The sequence below is a fragment of the Globicephala melas genome, chromosome 12, assembly GCF_963455315.2.
Source record: "Globicephala melas chromosome 12, mGloMel1.2, whole genome shotgun sequence".
NCBI classification, from domain to species: Eukaryota; Metazoa; Chordata; class Mammalia; order Artiodactyla; family Delphinidae; genus Globicephala; species Globicephala melas.
The window spans coordinates 26,716,469-26,735,901 of record NC_083325.1 but is presented as its reverse complement, the minus strand read 5'-3'; the positions used below and the strand labels follow the sequence as shown (position 1 = coordinate 26,735,901).

Sequence of the window (19,433 nt, the reverse complement as noted above, 5' to 3'; positions counted from 1 at the left end):
TTGAGTAACTTAGGATTTGCTGGTCCATTTATTGAGATGGGGAGAGTGGTGTTGAAAAGGGGTTGGGTAATGGGAAGATTCAAGAGTTCAGGCCTGATTTTTTGACCTGTTAAGGTGTAAAGTTTAAGTTACCTGTGAGATATCCAAGTAGAGATGTCCAGTAGGAGGTTGGATGTAGCAGTCTGAACTCAGGGGAGAGTTCTGGGTTGGAGATACAAGCCCAGGAGTACTCAACATATAGTTGGTTCTGAAGCCATGAAAACTGCTGAGAGCTTGTAGTGCAGTGGTTCTTAATCTGGGGTCCAGGAACCCACAGGGATTCATTGATAAAATTCAGGGTCCATGAACTTGGTCGGGAGAAACTTTTCTTGTTTTTACTAACCTCTAACTGAAATTTAGCACTTCCTTTAATTTTGAATATAGGCGTCAAACCACAGTATTATTAATATTTGTAGTTTTGTCACCAGTAGAAATCAAGATATTTTTATATTAAATTATGATTGTTGCTGGTATCTCAAAATAACATTTATACTTATCACTACTTCAGAATTACAGTACAGAGTTATTAAACCCACAACTACATCCTGTTTTTTAATGTATTAACAATGCATTAATAAGTAAGCACATATCACAATTTTTTAATATTTTGAAAACTGCATTACAGTAGAATTGGGCTTTTTGTAATGTTTCATAATTTATATTATATCTTTAAAAAATTATTCTGAGAAGGGTCCATAGGCTTCATTAGATGCCAGAAGGATCCATGGCGTATTAAAGTATCAAGAAACCTTTCCTCGAAGGAAGGTTTGAGAGGTAGGAGGAAATCTAGGAAATCCATCACTTTGTCATGGGAGCCAAAAGAGGTCAGTATTTGCAGGACAGTGGCCAGCTGTGTCAGATGGGCAAGATTTGGGTTTGATGTCATGACGTGGTCAGTAATCTTGGTAAGCAATTTCACTGGAAGGATTAAAGATTGGAGTGGGTTGAAAGGTGAATGGACAGTAAGAGAGTAGAGACTGTGAGTATAGTCCAGAGATCAGAGAACTTTTCCTGTAAAAGGGCCAGATAGTAATTTTTTTTATCATCTTTATTGGAGTATAATTGCTTTACAATGTTTTGTTAGTTTCTGCTGTATAACAAGGTGAATCAGCTATTCATATATTCCCATATCCCCTCCCTCTTGCATCTCACTCCCATTCTCCTTATCCCACCCCTCTACACCTAGAGAAAACACCGAGCTGATCTCCAACTGCTTCCCACTAGCTATCTGTTTTACGTTTGGTAGTGTATATATGTCCATGCCACTCTCTCACTTTGTCCCAGCTTACCCTTCCGCCTCCCCGTGTCCTCAAGTCCATTCTTTACGTCTACATAGAGACTAACCCTTGGGACCAGAAAGTAGTGGTCTATTTAGTGGACACATCGCTGCCAGACACAGATGTCTGGATTCATGATTTTATGTCAGAGTATCTGGTAGAGCTTTCAAAAGTCAATTAATCACTGCTTCTGAGACCTTGACAACTGATTCAGATTTTTTAAGCAATAACAAAATGTAGTAGGCTTTAAAAAAAAAAAATCTTACCTCTGCTACATAGGTCTGACTGCTGTGAGGGATTGAAAAGAATATGCCTATGTTTGATGAAAGATATTTAACAAGTATTGTTTTAACAGAGTTGACTTTTCAAAGAGAACTGCACTTGAATTATTACTATAATATTAGAATAAAAATGTTTATCAATAAAAAAATACTTCAAGCTTTTTTATTTGTGTCCTGCCCCTATTTCTTCAGAAACTTTTTTTTTTTTTTAGATTCCATATATATGTGTTAGCATACGGTATTTGTTTTTCTCTTTCTGACTTACCTCACTCTGTATGACAGACTCTCAGTCCATCCACCTCACTACAAATAACTCAATTTCTTTTCTTTTTATGGCGAGTAATATTCCATTGTATATATGTGCCACATCTTCTTTATCCATTCATCTGTCGATGTACACTTAGGTTGCTTCCACGTCCTGGCTATTGTAAATAGAGCTGCAGTGAACATTGTGGTACATGACTCTTTTTGAATTATGGTTTTCTCAGGGTATATGCCCAGTGGTGGGATTGCTGGGTCATGTGGTAATTCTATCTGTAGTTTTTTAAGGAACCTCCATACTGTTCTCCATAGTGGCTGTATCAATTTACATTCCCACCAACAGTGCAAAAGGGTTCCCTTTTCTCCACACCCTCTCCGGCATTTATTGTTTGTAGGTTTTTTGATGATGGCCATTCTGCCTGGTGTGAGGTGATACCTCACTGTAGTTTTGATTTGCAGTTCTCTAATTATTAGTGATGTTGAGCATCCTTTCATGTGTTTGCTGGCAATCTGTATATCTTCTTTGGAGAAATGTCTATTTAGGTCTTCAGCCCATTTTTGGATTGGGTTGTTTGTTTTTTTGATATTGAGCTGCATGAGCTGCTTGTATATGTTTGAGATTAATCCTTTGTCAGTTGTTTTGTTTGCAAATATTTTCTCCCATTCTGAGGGTTGTCTTTTGGTCTTGTTTATGGTTTCCTTTGCTGTGCAAAAGCTTTTAAGCTTCATTAGGTCCCATTTGTTTATTTTTGTTTCTATTTCCATTTCTCTAGGAGGTGGGTCATAAAGGATCTTGCTGTGATTTATGTCATAGCGTGTTCTGCATGTGTTTTCCTCTAAGAGTTTGATAGTGTCTGGCCTTACATTTAGGTCTTTAATCCATTTTGAGTTTATTTTTGTGTATGGTGTTAGGGAGTGTTCTAATTTCATTCTTTTACATGTAGCTGTCCAGTTTTCCCAGCACCACTTATTGAAGAGGCTGTCTTTTCTCCATTGTATATTCTTGCCTCCTTTATCAAAAATAAGGTGACCATATGTGCATGGGTTTATCTCTGGGCTTTCTATCCTGTTCCATTGATCTATATTTCTGTTTTTGTGCCGGTACCATACTGTCTTGATTAGTGTAGCTTTGGAGTATAGTCTGAAGTCAGGGAGCCTGATTCCTCCAGCTCCGTTTTTCTTTCTCAAGATTGCTTTGGCTATTTGGGGTCTTTTGTGTTTCCATACAAATTGTGAAATTTTTTGTTCTAGTTCTGTGAAAAATGCCAGTGGTAGTTTGATAGGGATTCCATTGAATCTGTAGATTGCTTTGGGTAGTATAGTCATTTTCACAAGGTTGATTCTTCCGATCCAAGAACATGGTATATCTCTCTATCTCTTTGTATCATCTTTAATTTCCTTCATCAGTGTCTTATAGTTTTCTGCATACATGTCTTTTGTCTCCTTCGTAGGTTTATTCCTAGGTATTTTATTCATTTTGTTGCAATGGTAAATGGGAGTGTTTCCTTAATCTCTCTTTCAGATGTTTCATCACTAGTGTATAGGAATGCCAGAGATTTCTGTTCATTAATTTTCTATCCTGCTACTTTACCAAATTCATTGATTAGCTCTAGTAGTTTTCTGGTAGCGTCTTTAGGATTGTCTATGTATAGTATCCTGTCATCTGCCAACAGTGACAGCTTTACTTCTTCTTTTCCTATTTGGATTCCTTTTATTTCTTTTTCTTCTCTGATTGCTGTTGCTAAAACTTCCAAAAGTATGTTGAATAATAGTGGTGAGAGTGGGCAACCTTGTCTTGTTCCTGATCTTAGTGGAAATGGTTTCAGTTTTTTCACAATTGAGAATGATGTTGGCTGTGGGTTTGTCACATATGGCCTTTATTATGTTGAGGTACGTTCCCTCTATGCCTACTTTCTGGAGAGTTTTTATCATGAATGGGTGTTGAATTTTGTCAGAAGTTTTTTCTGCATCTATTGAGATGATCATATGGTTTTTCTCCTTCAGTTTGTTAATATGGTGTATCACATTGATTGATTCGCATATATTGAAGAATCCTTGCATCCTGGGATAAACCCCACTTGATCGTGGTGTATGATCCTTTTACTGTGCTGTTGGATTCTGTTTGCTAGTATCCTGTTGAGGATTTTTGCATTTATGTTCATCAGTGATATTGGCCTGTAGTTTTCTTTTTTTGTGACGTCTTTGTCTGGTTTTGGTATCTTGGTAATGGTGGCCTCGTAGAATGAATTTGGGAGTGTTCCTCCCTGTTTTATATTTTGGAAGAGTTTGGGAAGGATAGGTGTTAGCTCTTCTCTAAATGTTTGATAGAATTCGCCTGTGAAACCATCTGGTCCTGGGCTTTTGTTTGTTGGAAGATTTTTAATCACAGTTTCAATTTCAGTGTGTGATTGGTCTGTTTATATTTTCTATTTGTTCCTGGTTCAGTCTCAGAAGGTTGTGCATTTCTTAGAATTTGTCCATTTCTTCCAGGTTGTCCATTTTATTGGCATATAGTTGCTTCTGGTAATCTCTCATGATCCTTTGTATTTCTGCAGTGTCAGTTGTTACTTCTCCTTTTTCATTTCTAATTCTATTGATTTGAGTCTTTTTCCCTTTTTTTCTTGATGAGTCTGGCTAATGGTTTATCAATTTTGTTTATCTTCTCAAAGAACCAGCTTTTAGTTTTATTGATCTTTGCTATTGTTTCCTTCATTTCTTTTTTATTTATTTCTGATCTGATCTTTATGATTTCTTTCCTTCTGCTAACTTTGGGGTTTTTTTGTTCTTCTTTCTTTAATTGCTTTAGGTGTAAGGTTAGGTTGTTTATTTGAGGTTTTTCTTGTTTCTTGAGGTAGGATTGTATTGCTATAAACTTCCCTCTTAGAACTGCTTTTGCTGCATACCACTGGTTTTGGGTCATCGTGTTTTCATTGTCATTTGTGTCTAGGTATTTTTTGATTTCCTCTTTGATTTCTTCAGTGATCTCTTGGTTTTTAGTAGTGTATTGTTTACCCTCCATATGTTTGTATTTTTTACAGTTTTTTCCTGTAATTAATATCTAGTCTCACAGCATTGTGGTCAGAAGAGATACCTGATATGGTTTCGATTTTCTTAAATTTACCAAGGCTTGATTTGTAACCCAATATATGATGTATCCTGGAGAATGTTCCATTAGCACTTGAGAAGAAAGTGTATTATACTGTTTTTGGATGGAATGTCCTATAAATATCAGTTAAGTCCATCTTGTTTGATATATCGTTTAAAGCTTGTGTTTCCTTATTTATTTACATTTTGGATGATCTGTCCATTGGTAAAAGTGAGGTGTTAAAGTCCCCTACTGTTATTGTGTTACTGTCGATTTTCCCCTTTTATGGCTGTTAGCCTTTGCCTTACGTTCTGAGGTGCTCCCATGTTGGGTTCATAAATACTTACAATTGTTATATCTTCTCTTTGGATTGATCCCTTGATCATTATGTAGCGTTCTTCTTTGTCTCTTGTAATAGTCTTTATTTTAAAGTCTATTTTGTCTGATATGAGAATTGCTACTCCAGCTTTCTTTTGATTGCCATTTGCATGGAATATCTTTTTCCTCACTTTCAGTCTGTATGTGTCCCTAGGTCTGAAGTGGGTCTCTTGTAGACAGTATATATACGGGTCTTGTTTTTGTGTCCATTTAGCCAGTCTATGTCTTTTGGTTGGAGATTTTTTTTTTTTTCTCCTTCAACAAATATTTATTGACCATATATGTGACAGGTCACTTGGGATATTACAATGAACGAAACGAAGTCTTAACTCTCATGGAGCTTTTATTCTAGTGTTGAAGACAGATAATAAAAATATATTTTTCAAGTGTTATTAAGTGCTATGAAGCAAAGAAGGGAGCAGAGTGACTGAGAGGTTCTGTTCAATATAGGGCAGCCAGAGAAGGTGACAATTGCTCTGTTAATATTAACAGTATTAATCAATATTGTGCAATAAAATTATCAACTATTAAGCACTTTTTTTGGTGCCTGCAAGAATAAAGATAACAATATTTGAGTACTTCTAGTTCAAGGCATTATTTAACTTACCCTTACAATAAATCTGAGGTCGGTATTATTATTATTTCTAATTTACAGTAGGCAAAAGTGAGCCTTAGAGAGGCTCTTTCAGTTATCTGTTGCTGTGTAACAAAGCATCTCAAAGTTACCGACCTAAAACAACAACTTATTTGCTCATAATTCTGAAATTTGGTCAGGGCTTGATGGGGCCAGCACATCGGCTCACATAGATGGCTTGACTGGAGCTGAAGGATGCACTTCCAAGGTGGCCTCATAAATATGGTTGGCAAATTGGTGCTGTAAACTGGAAGCTTAGCTGGGACCACTGGCAAGGGGCTTCACTTATCTTCCACATGGCCTCTCCAAATAGCAAGGTTGGGCCTCTCACAGCATGGTGGTCTCGGTGTACTTAGACTTCTTAAATGGCCACTAACTTCTTAAATGGGCACCCTAGGGCACAAATGTGGGAGCTACCAGGCCTTCTTAATACCTGGGCTCAGAAGTCTCAGAATGTTTTTCTTGCCATATTCCATTAGTTAAAGGTCACAGAGCCAGCCTAGATTAAAGAGGAGGGACTACTCAGGGTCATGAATGCCAGGAGGCTTGGTTCACTGGGGGCTACCAATGTAATTGAATACTACAGTTTGCCCTTTGGTCTCTAATGATTTATGTTCCTCCTACACGTACAATTATACTCACATATCCCACTACTTCCAAAAGTCTTGTTCCACTTTTACATTGGCTCAAAATCTAGGATCTACCTGTAATCTTAGCTCATGGTACTAAGCACCTCCCTGTATGTTTAGGCCAGAATCACTCATTCTCCTTAATTCCTCTCACTTTCTCCTTCCACTTCAACCAAGCAACCTATATCATTGACTTTACTTCCTAAATATCTCCCTAATCCCTAATCCTAACCCTAATCAGTTCACTTCCTTCCTTTTCCACCTCCTCAATTCTAAGCTACCATAATTGCTACCTGGGCTACGGTGAAACCGGCAGTTGTCTCCGTCATTCTCTCTTGCTCTTCCTTAATTCAGTGATTCTCAATGAGGGTTGATTTTGCCCCTTGGGGACATTTGGCAATGTCTGGAGACTTTGGTTGTCTGAACTCCATGTGTGGATACGTCTAGCGTGGAGATGCCAAGGATGCTGCTAAACATCCTATAATGTATAGGACAGCCCCCCACACAAAGAATTACCCATCGCAAAGTGTCAATAGTGCTGAGATTGAAAAACCCTGCAATCTTTTCTTCACCAAGTATCCAAAGGTCTTTTTCAAATGTAATCATGTCAACACTCAGCTGAAAAATCTTTGCAAGTCTTCCTACTGATTTTAGGTTAAGAATGTGAACCCCTTTTTTTCTGGTGCATAGGGTCCTCTATAGGGTAGCTCCTACCAGGCTCTTTAGCCTCAGCTTGTGCACTCATCTCTTTGCTTTCTGTGCTCTAGCCACTTGGGCCTTCCTTCAGTCCTATACATATTGCATCTCACTATGGGACCTTACTCACGCTCTGTCAGAATGCTCTCCCTCCTAACACCCCCCATCCTGACCCTAATTCTAACTGTAACAGAAGAACGAGTGCAGGTGTTGGGGGGAGCTGGCATCTGGGAGAGATTCAGAGGCTCCATATTGATGATTCTGGAGTGCTGAGTGAGGCCACTAAATATACCTCTCTGCTCTCCACTCATTATACAGAATCTTTTTAAAAAGGCATGATGGGACCCAGTGGGGAGGCTTGCAGCTGAATGGAGCAGTGAGGTGGGAGCCTGGCATTGCTGCCCTGAGAGGTGCACTGAGCAGTGCAGGCCCTGGTGGCTCCCAGGCTTCTGGTGCTCCCTACATGGGAATACAGTGATCCTGTCAGAAGCAGAGACTCCCAGGATCTTTGTTAACATTACCTGGCCTTTGGTTGGAGAATTTAGTCCACTTACATTTAAGGTAGTTATTGATATGTACGTTCCTGTTACCATTTTATTAATTGTTTTGAGTTTGTTATTGTAGGTCTTTTCCTTCTTTTGTGTTTCCTGCCTAGAGAAGTTCCTTTAGCATTTGTTGTAAAGCTGGTTTGGTAGTGCTGAATTCTCTTAACTTTTGCTTGTCTGTAAAGGTTTTAATTTGTCCTTCGAATCTGAATGAGATCCTTGCTGGGTACAGTAATCTTGGTTGTAAGTTTTTCCCTTTCATCACTTTAAATATGTCCTGCCACTCCCTTCTGGCTTGCAGAGATTCTGCTGAAAGATCAGCTGTTAACCTTATAGGGATTTCCTTGTATGTTATTTGTAGCTTTTCCCTTGCTGCTTTTAATATTTTTTCTTGTTATTTAATTTTTGATAGTTTGATTAATATGTGTCTTGGCATGTTTCTCCTTGGATTTATCCTGAATGGGACTCTCTGTGCTTCCTGGACTTGATTGCCTATTTCCTTTCCCATATTAGGGAATTTTTCAATATAATATATATATATATGTATAATCTGTATAATCTGTATATATATATATGTATAATCTGTATATATATGTATAATCTGTATAATATGTGTGTATATATATATGTATAATCTCTTCAAATATTTTCTCAGTTCCTTTCTTTTTCTCTTCTTCTTCTGGGACCCCTATAATTCGAACGTTGGTGTGTTTAACGTTGTCCCAGGTGTCTCTGAGACTGTCCTCAATTCTTTTCATTCTTTTTTCTCTATTCTGCTCTGTGGTAGTTATTTCCACTATTTTATCTTCCAGGTCACTTATCCGTTCTTCTGTCTCAGTTATTCTGCTATTGATTCCTTCTAGAGAATTTTAAATTTCATTTATTGTGTTGTTCATCATTGTTTGTTTGCTCTTTAGTTCTTCTAGGTCCTTGTTAAACATTTCTTGTATTTTCTCCATTCTATTTCCAAGATTTTGGATCATCTTTACTATCATTACTTTGAATTCTTTTTCAGGTAGACTGCTTATTTCCTCTTCATTTGTTTGGTCTGGTGGGTTTTTGCCTTGCTTCTTCAGCTGTGTGTTTCTCTGTCTTTTCATTTTGCCTAACTTACTGTGTTTGGGGTCTCCTTTTTGCAGGCTGCAGGTTTGTAGTTCCCACTGTTTTTGGTGTCTGCCCCCAGTGGGTAATGTTGGTTCAGTGGGTTGTGTAGGCTTCCTGGTGAAGGGGACTGGTGCCTGTGTTCTGGTGGATAGGGCTGGATCTTGTCTTTCTGGTGGGCAGGTCCACGTCTGGTGGTGTGTTTTGGGGTGTCTGTGGCCTTATTATGATTTTAGGCAGCCTCTCTGCTAATGGGTGGGGTTGTGTTCCTGTCTTGCTAGTTGTTTGGCATGGGGTGTCCAGAACTGGAGCTTGCTGGTCATTGAGTGGAGCTGGGTCTTAGCGTTGAGATGGAGATCTCTGGGAGAGCTCTCGCTGATTGATATTACATGGGGCAGGGAGGTCTCTGGTAGTCCAATGTCCTGAACTCAGCCCTCCCACTTAAGAGGCTCGGGTCTGACACCCGGCTGGAGCACCAAGACCCTGTCAGCCACACGGCTCAGAAGAAAAGGGAGAAAAATAAAATTAAATTAAATTTAAAAAAGTTATTAAAATAAAAAATAATTTTAAAAATATTATTAAAGTAAAAAATTATAATAAGTAATAAAAAAAGAGAGCAACCAAACCAATAAACAAATCCACCAATGATAACAAGCATTAAAAACTGTACTAAGATAAACATAAAAATCAGAAACTAGTCTGTTCCATGCAGCAAACCCCAAAGTCTACAGTTGCTCCCAAAGTCCACGACCTCAGTTTTAGGATGATTTGTTGTCTATTCAGGTATTCCACAGATGCAGGGTACATCAAGTTGATTGTGGAGATTTAATCTGCTGCTCCTGAGGCTACATGGAGAAATTTCCCTTTCCCTTTGTTCACACAGCTCCCGGGGTTCAGCTTTGGATTTGGCCCCACCTGTGCGTGTAGGTTGCCAGAGCGTGTCTGTTCTTCACCCAGACAGGAGGGGGTTAAAGGAGCGGCTGATTAGGGGGCTCTGGCTCACTCAGGCTAGGGGGATGGAGGGGTACGGAATGCAGGGCGAGCCTATGGTGGCAGAGGCTGGCGTGTGTTCTCCTGGGGAAGTTGTCACTGGATCACGGGACCCTGGCAGTGGCGGGCTGCAGAAGCTCCAGGGAGGGGAGGTGTGGATAGTGACCTGTGCTTGCACACAGGCTTCTTGGTGGCTGCAGCAGCAGCCTTAGCGTCTCATGCCCGTCTCTGGGGTCCGCGCTGATAGCGGCGGCTCGCGCCCATCTCTGGAGCTCGTTTAGGCGGTGCTCTGAATCCCCTCTCCTCGCACACCCCGAAACAATGGTCTCTTGCCTCTTAGTTCCAGACTCTTTCCCAGACCCCCTCCCAGCTAGCTGTGGCGCACTAACCCCTTCAGGCTGTGTTCACGCCGCCAACCCCAGTCCTCTCCCTGGGATCCGACCTCCGAAGCCTGAAGCCTGAAGCCTGAGCCTCAGCTCCCCGCCCCCGCCCGCCCCGGCGGGTGAGCAGACAAGCCTCTCAGGCTGGGGAGTGCTGGTCGGCACCGATCCTCTGTGCGGGAATCTCTCCACTTTGCCCTCCGCACCCCGGTGGCTGCGCTCTCCTCCACAGCTCCGAAGCTTCCCTCCTCCGCAGCGCCGAAGCTTCCCCACCTCCGCCACCCGCAGTCTCCACCCGCAAAGGGGCTTCCTAGTGTGGGGAAACCTTTCCCCCTTCACGGCTCCCTCCCACTGGTGCACCTCCCATCCCTCTTCTTTTGTCTCTGTTTTTTCTTTTTTCTTTTGCCCTACCCAGGTACGTGGGGAGTTTTGCCTTTTGGGAAGTCTGAGGTCTTCTGCCAGCGTTCAGTAGGTGTTCTGTAGGAGTTGTTCCACAGGTAGATGTATTTTTGATGTACTTGTGGGGAGGAAGGTGATCTGCCATCTTGAAGGTCCTCCCTGTCAGTAGCTTTTCAGTCAGCGATACTTCGTTTTCTTTTCCTTCGTGCTTAATCTAGTTTCATTTGCTCACAGGGTGTCCCGTGCAGAGGTCTTGACCCCAGCACTTCAGACCAGAGTTCGTAGGGCAAAGTGGCTGCACCCAACACCAGTAAATATTTTTGGCTTTGCAGGCAATTTGATCTCTGTTGCAACTTCTGCTTTGTAGTGTGAAAGCAAGCCATTGATAATACACAAATGAATGGGTGCCGCTGTGTTCCAATGAAACTTTATTTATAAAAACAGATGGCCAGCTAGATTTGACCCGCTAGCCGTAGTTTGCCAAGCCCTGGCATAGACAGCTCTTTGGAGAAGTTGGGCAGGAAGTAAAGTGGAAAACTGAGGAAGTAATTGAAAGGGACAAGGAGTACATGAATGTGCGTGTGTACATGTACGTGTGTGTGTGCGTGCGTGTGTGTGTGTGTGTGTGTGTTTTAAGATCGGAGATTCTAGAGCATACTTTTTGCTGATGGAAAGGATACTGTGGAGAAGGAGAGGCTAACGGTACAGAAAAGAGAGTTTCAGTGTAGAAATAAACTCTTATATAGGCAGGAGGGAGTAGGATTAATGGTACACGGATGCTTAAGAAGTTGTTTTTTTTCTGTGATTTGGTGTTACTTTGAGTGATATGAGTATCAGTGTTAACAACAAGACCGATACGGGGAGTCTGTTCCTGTATGTGGTGTTCTGCTTATAGGACCATTTAACATGATGAACTAGGCCTAGAGGAGAGTTGAGTGAGAGGAGGGTAGAATGTATTACTTAACTTGTTAGATTTGGGGTTTAATTTGGGACTTTGTTGGATTGGCTAGACCTGGATCAATAAATGTAGCTACCTTCATTTTTCCTGCAGATATCTTCAAGGCCCTAACTCTGATTCTGTGAACTGACAAGCCCTAGGAGTTGCAAAAAAACTAGCTCAGTATTCTTGGTCAGTTTTTCTACCGCAGTTTACTTGGTATATTCCTGTCAGTTAACAACGGCTCACTTTGGCAGTTATTACACTGAGGAGAGAGGAGGGAAGAGGGTAGGCCTCTACCTCACCACTCTTCTGCCTCCCCCCCACTATTGAGTCATTGTTCTAGACCTTTTGCATACTTTAGCTCAGGATTTTAAAGGCATGTTTGTTCTTTTCCCTTGAGCAGTTCAGGCGTCTTAATTATCTCAAGCACATTTCCCCCCTCAGAGGTTTCCCCTACTGTAGGAATGCTTTGCCTTTTGCAGACCCCAGTATAGAAGAAGGATCTTCAACATATTAAATCAGTGCATATTTTCATGGTGAGCACAGACAGTAATCCAGGCGGTGGATTCTTTCGCAGCTTTTTATGGTCATCGACTAGGCTGCATAGAAGAGAGTTACAGAGGACTTAGGATATTCCTGTCTGCTGTGTGAGCCCCCTACAACACAGACCTGCTTTCTGAAAATGGCCTGTCACCTGTGTTGAAAATGTTTACCACCAGGATTGGGGCTTATGGACTGAAGAGGGTTTTCATTTGTGCTCATGCTCACTTTGCTGACTAACTTTTAAGATTGGAAGAAATTAGAGCCCTTAATACATCCATGTTATAGAATTTCTGCTTGACTTTTTAAATTATTTTTACACAAAAGTAATATTTGTTCCTGATTAAAACAAATTTTTTTCAAACCATACAGCAATGGAAATATTAAAGTGAAAAGAAAATTCCCATCCACCAGAGGTAATCACTGTTATGTTTCTTGTGTGTTTATGTGTTTGTTAAGAAAATATGCCCATGCAAACACATGGGCTCATGTCTTTATCCTTTTTTCTTAAAGCCTGAATGAGATCATACAATATACTATTTTCTACAATTTGCTTTCTTAACAGTCATATCTTTCTGCATCAGGACACATTGATCCAGCATCTCATTCTGCCTTAGGGCTGTTTCTTCTGCCTGGAACAGTCTTATCCCAGATATTGTCATGGCTTACTCTTCCAGTCCTTACTTAACTGGTACCTTCTCAGTGATGCCTTCCTTAGCTGCCCTATCTAAAAGCTCAATCCCTTCTCTGTCACTTCTATTCCCCTTCCCTATTAGTGACTTTTTCCTAGCACTGATTATCTATAATACTTTTTATTTTATCTTATTGTCTGTTCCCCCACTGTAATGTACACTCTCTGGTGGGGAGGAATTTGTGACTGTGACATTCACTGCCAACTTGCCAGCCTTTATAATAATTCCTGACCCCACAGTAGATTCTCAGTAAATATTTGTTGAAGGAAAGAGTGAATGGTTATGTTGTTTTTCCACATTTGGGTACACCATAATTTATTAAATAATCCCCTACTGATGGTCATTTAGGTTTTCAGGTTGCCCTACTTTTATGAACAATGCTGTATTGAACAGTTTTATACATATATTTTTGTATTATTATAGGATAAATTCATAGAGGTGGAGTTGTGAGTTTAAAGGATATACTTTTTTTTTTTTTTTTTTTTTTGCGGTACGCGGGCCTCTCACTGCTGCGGCCCCTCCTGCTGTGGAGCACAGGCCCCAGACGCACAGGCTCCGCAGTACGTGGGATCCTCCCGGACCGGGGCACGAACCCACGTCCCCCGCATCAGCAGGCGGACTCTCAACCACTGCGCCACCAGGGAAGCCCTAGGATATACACATTTTAAATTTTGAATACTTGGTCTCCCACTCCCCTTCCTCTCCTAAGGAAAAAGGTATTATCAAATTACAGTCCTGCTAAGAGTGTGTAAGGATACCCATTTCTCTATGCCCTTGCCTACACTGACTGTAATCAACTTTTAAGCCTTTGCCAATCTGATAGATGAAAATGATATCTCATCTTAATTTGAATTTCTTTCATATGTAAGTAAAGTTGAGTACCATTTTATATAATTATTTACCTTTTTATTTACTTTTCTGTGTACCTCTTTTTTTCTATTGTTCCATTAGTTTGTTTTGCTTGTGTTTCACCAACGCATCTTTGTTTGCTTTGGTACATTTCCTGTCTGTAGGCTGCAACCAGATATAACCCAGAGAACAGTATACATCTGGGCCACAGCTATTCTCTGCCTAGAAAATTTCTAACCCTGGTGTTAACATCTTCATCTCTTCTTCTTGCTCACGTTTTTATTTATTAGTAAAAGCAATCATATAAACATACAGCAGATGTTGGCTATGTGCTAGGCACTGTGCTCAGCATTTTATTTATTTTTAAAAATCTATTTTAATGTCATAGCAGCCCTATCAGGTAGTACTAGTTTGTCTCTGTATATATAATTTATATAGAGAGAGAAACTGAGGGATGGTGCTGGAGATCACACAGCTAGTAAGTGCTTAAAGCCAGGATTTGAACCTAAGCAGGGTGGCTCCAGAGCCTGCCCTCCTAACCACCAAGCTCTGTTGCCTCCAGTGTGGGCAGTGGGTTATGCTGCCCATTCTGTTTTCAGGAGATGCTTCTGCCCATATGTCCCTATTCAGAAAATTGACTACAGTTACTGAAACAAGAGAAAGGTATTCATGTTCAGGTCTGGGAGTTTTATCTTATAAGTTAGTTTTCATTACATGGTTCAAAACCAAAATAATAAAATGAAAGGTATATAGTGAAAATTTTCACTCCCACTCTTGTCACATCTACTCTATTTCCCCTGTTCTCTATTTTTGCTAGTTTCTGTATATACTTCCTGTGTTACTTTATATACTTATAAACAAAATAAATGAATATATATACATGCACACAGGCATACCTTGTTTTATTGCACTTTACAGATACTGCATTTTTTACAAATTGAAGGTTTGTGGCAACCCTGCATTGTCAGATGATTCTTAGCATTTTTTAGCAATAAAGTATTTTAAATTAAAGTGTATATGTTTTTAGACCTAATGCTATTGTACACTTAATAGAGTACACTGTAGTGTAAACATAACTTTTTTATGTACTGAGAAATGAGAAAACTTATGTGGTTCATTTTATTGCAACATTTGCTTTATTGCAGTAGTCTGGAACCAAACCCACAATATCTCTGAGGTGTACCTATATATAATTTTCCCCTTTCTTACATATAAGGTAGCATGTTATATATACTTTTTTGCACTTTGTTTTTTCACTCAGCTCATCCAAAGGTTTTAAGACAATTTATTCATCAGATATTTTTTCAGTGCCTCTTTATACAAGGCACTGTGCTGGCTTTAGAGGAATATACAAAGAAGCATGAAACAGAAATCTCTGGCCTCAGGGACTTTACAGTTCTTCAGGCTGAGAGCATAAATAAAAATAAAGTGTGGTGTTTATATGACATGTTACTTTCTTGACTGATTGAGGCTTCAATACAAAGCACACTTAGCCTGCTGAAGGTAGTGAACGTGTACCTTGGTCTTTCGAGTTACTGAATAATAGGTTTCTTGAGCACAAGATCTATGCCTTATTTATCCTAATATCCTCTTCAGGACTTTATGGTTGAAAAATGAATCTGTGCTTGTTTTAAGTATAGACTTCAAGGAAACTTTTAATTCATTTTTCATGAACCCAAAGGACAATTTTTAGAATTGTTTTGATTTTGGAATTCATCCCTGCCTGAGGGGTCTTATGAAATTGGATTGAAATGAAATTTTCATGTGCCTAATTAGAACAGAAGGAGGATGGTTCATCTATAGACGGTGTGTTTTGGTGGGGATCTTCTTTTCCCTTTACTGAGTTTTCCTCCTTTGTTTCCTCCTACCCATGGGGAGAAAGTGAAAAAGAGTCAGTTAATCTCAACTACATAACAGTGTTTTGTGGCTGTGGGCAAGCTACCCTCAGTTTATTTGTTTTGGGTCTCAGCTTGTGTTTATTACAACGTAATTCTATTGAAAGACATCTTTGTTCAGAACCCCTCCAACAGTTCTGGACATTCCAGGAGCCATGAGGAGGCAGTACGATATAGTAGTTGAAAGAGTAGACTCTGGAACCGGCCTGCTGGCATTGAATTCTGAACCCTCCGTTTTGGCTATGACAAGTTACTGAACTTCTATTATTTTCACCGTCCCCAAGTAGACATCATAAATGTTAGAGGTCTATGAATTGATTCAGTTTATTTTTCCCACTGAGCTTTACAGCCAAGGACAAGAACTGAAAGAGGAAATCTAGCACTTAATGTTTCTCTAAGCACTTTTCATCAGAGATCATAATACACGTTACACATGGAACATGCACATATTACACACATATAACACATGAACTGTCTAAGCATCTCAGTGCTTAATCTGGTGCAAGGAATATTCTTCTTTGATGGAACATGAATCCCAAAGAAGAAAAGCCAGCATTAAAGGTCACACAGAGTTAGAAGTAGTAATAGAATGTGGGTTTTCTCTTAGCCTCCTGTCCTTGGCTGCCAAACTGTTCTCTGAAGAATGATTTGTGAGAGGCCTTTTCCTTTGGAAGCCTGTTACTGTCACAAGAAGAAAAGAATCTCTTTGGAGGTGTATTTTGGGGCGCAGGATAGGCTTTCCTCCCCATCGTTTTTGTTGTAGGAGTCTGGTGCTGCTGCACATCTGATTTGGGAGAAGAGGGAAACACTCTGTTGCTCTTTACAGGGCTAGAGATGAGTGGGGAACATGGCCTGTCAGGGTGTTCCTGTTATCCCTGCATGCCTGGAAACCCATCAAGTAGTCTCTGCAGGGTAAGGGAGTTGCATTGCTTCAGAGTCTTTTGGACATTTGGACATCTTCTTTGCATCACAGTCAATCTGATCTGTTCCCTTAGGCTCTTTATTGAGAAACTACCAAAGCATCGAGATTACAAATCGGCTGTCATTCCTGAAAAGAAAGACACAGTAAAGGTGGGTCTTCACTTTAACTGTTGCCCATCTAAAAGCTTCAGAGAAGCACAAACTAACTCCAAAATATAAGTAGCAGTATCTGCATCTGAGCATCATATCCTGCAAATAGGAGATAAGGCCATTTCACTAGATCAGTTACGAAATATCTGGTATGGTAGGAGGTATTTTAAATTAAATTATTTAAATTTAAATTATTATTTAAATGTTTTTAGAAACATTGTTGCCATTGCCAACTTGATTTCAGTCTTTTTACTTCTCTACTTAATTAGCGGGCAATTGTTCTAACTCCCAGTTTTTGATTTTGTGTCTCAGAAATTAAAGGAGATTGCATTTCCCAAAGCAGAAGAGCTGAAAGCAGAACTGTTAAAACGATATACCAAAGAATATATAGACTATAATGAAGAAAAAGTGAGTATGTAATAGCAAAAAAAAAAAAAAAGGAAATTATTTTGGTTTCTTAGGCTGTGACCTAGGATTCTTGTGATTTTAATGTGATATTTTACTTTATTGGCAAAGACCAGAAACTCAAAAAAGGTGTTTAGGCTGAGGATTCTAATACAGATTTAGCCTGTTTATCTAAGAGGATGACTTGAGGGACAGAATATCTATTGCTTGTCTGCTATGTCTAGAGCTAGAACCTAAGAACAATGAAAATCGCACTAAAGTATAAGGTTTTTAGATCAGAGAATTTGGGATATTTGATACACATTTGATTATATCCAACATAGGATATACCTGTTTATAATAATTGGGGTTTTTTTCCAAGCTATTTTCAAATGATTCTTGTTAGGAAGAGTCAGTTAAAACACATGAGAAGCTCTGAGACAGTGTCATTGGTCTGCGTCAGGTGAGAACACACACTGCAAGCACTTGCACATTCTTTTGTACACTCTACTGAATTCTGTTCTGGACTCTGATGTTGAAAATTAGCAGAGAGGTGAACAGCTATGTATTTCTACGGTACCCTTAGAGTACCTTAGTGAAATGAGTGAAAATGAGTGAAAACCTTCATGAAGGAGATTATTCCTTGATGTTTCTTAGTAGTTTAAAATGTCACTCTATATTGGACCAATCACCAGAAAAATTTCAGAGGCTTCATTCAGGGTCAAAATTCAACAGAGACCCCCAACATGGCAGTTGTAAGTTTAGATTTGGTTCTGTTTCACAGCCTTACTTGGGATACAGAATGTATACATGGCACACCAGAGGCTAAAATTGTATGATACAGATTATGAGGTGCAGAGAGTAAGTTGCCTTGAGATTTTGGTAAAGAAGAAAATGCATTAGTTAAAGTCATTGGGAAAGGGTACCAAGAGGATCAGGACTTTAACTGTTTTTGAAGAATAGGTGTATGGTAGTTAGATAGACAGGAGCAGCAGCTGTTCCATGGGTGTAGAGGTACTAAGGGAAACATGAATTCTGTGTTGGGAACTCACGCTAGAGCAGAAGTACATTTGGGGCAATCTCCCTGCTGAAAAGCCTTGTCCTTCTAAGATGTGAAGTCACTTGAGTATAAAGTGTTAGCCTAACTCGTATTCATTCTTTGTAGAAGAAGGAAGAGGAAGAATTTGCCCGAAACGTAGCCATCCAGCAAGAGCTGGAAAAGGAAAGACAGAGGGTGGCACAACAGAAGCAGCAACAGTTGGAGCAGGAACAGTTCCATGCCTTTGAGGAGATGATCCGGAACCAGGAACTAGAAAAAGAACGACTGAAAATTGTACAGGAGTTTGGGAAGGTGGACCCTGGCCTGGACGGCCCACTGGTACCTGACTTAGAGAAGCCCTCCCTAGATGTGTTCCCCACGGCACCTGTTATATACACACAGCCTTCGGACTGTAATACAACTGTAAGGCCTGCCAAGCCACCTGTAGTGGATAGATCCTTGAAACCTGGAGCATTGAGCAACTCAGAAGGTAGTGAATTCATTTGCTTCCGTACTCTTCTATCTCAGCTGCAACCAAACAGGGTGTCATTGCAGGAGATTCAGCTACAACTACCTCCATGATACCACTCATTAGGCTCTGGTCACAGAAATCCATTTGATTAGTATTACCATACTGTGTTCTATCACAGCTATATTATAAAGTGGACTTTGCTTAAGACATATAGTTTACCTGGGCCAGGTCGATTTTCTGAAGAGCTAATAACATCCTTGAAAGTCAGACCCTCAGCTTTTAAGGGTTATACAGAGATTTGAAATGTTCAGTGAACTAGAGACCACTGTTGACCTTTTGTAAAGGAAATTTGAGATTTATAGTACCACTTTACAGTTCAACCACTGACCTTTAAATAATAAAAAAGAGCTACTGAATTGTGCTTGCCCTGCAAATGTTCCTAATTGGTAAGGAGTTTAGTCAAGGTAAGTATTGTATGTAGTCAGTGATAATTCAGTCTAGCCATAAAAAACTGTTGAGTCTTTCCTCCTCTCACCAATGTATGGCTATCTGAGAAAATAACAATAGTGGCAAAATGATGAGTATGCCTTGATTAATAGAATAGATCTTTTTGTTAGGAATTGTCTTTCAAGTAGTCATGTAAGGAGTTCAGCTTCGCAGAAGATCCACTTAAAAGCACAAGGTAAGAGTGGGCAAGGGGTGCTGGACTCTTGAAGCCTGGCCTTCAGGTTTCTCCCCATGTACTAGGCAGGATTGTCTCTCACTATTATTCCTGAATAGCTCAGAAACTTCTTTTAAGCAGTAGTTTACCTTTGTGTTAACTTGAATGATTAAAGCCTCTTTTCTTTTCTTGAAA

At 39.9% G+C, this 19,433-nt stretch overlaps 1 protein-coding gene across 2 annotated transcripts in view; it reads left to right on the top strand.

The window, feature by feature from the left end:
- Nucleotides 1–19,433, top strand: part of STAMBP (STAM binding protein) — a 34,262-nt gene that overhangs the window by 5,088 nt on the left and 9,741 nt on the right. For both annotated transcript variants that reach the window (XM_030877595.2, XM_030877594.2), the window contains exons 3-5: nucleotides 16,607–16,682; nucleotides 16,995–17,090; nucleotides 18,232–18,595. In XM_030877595.2, coding sequence (XP_030733455.1) covers nucleotides 16,607–16,682; nucleotides 16,995–17,090; nucleotides 18,232–18,595 — 536 coding nt within the window. The remainder of the gene's footprint in view (nucleotides 1–16,606; nucleotides 16,683–16,994; nucleotides 17,091–18,231; nucleotides 18,596–19,433) is intronic.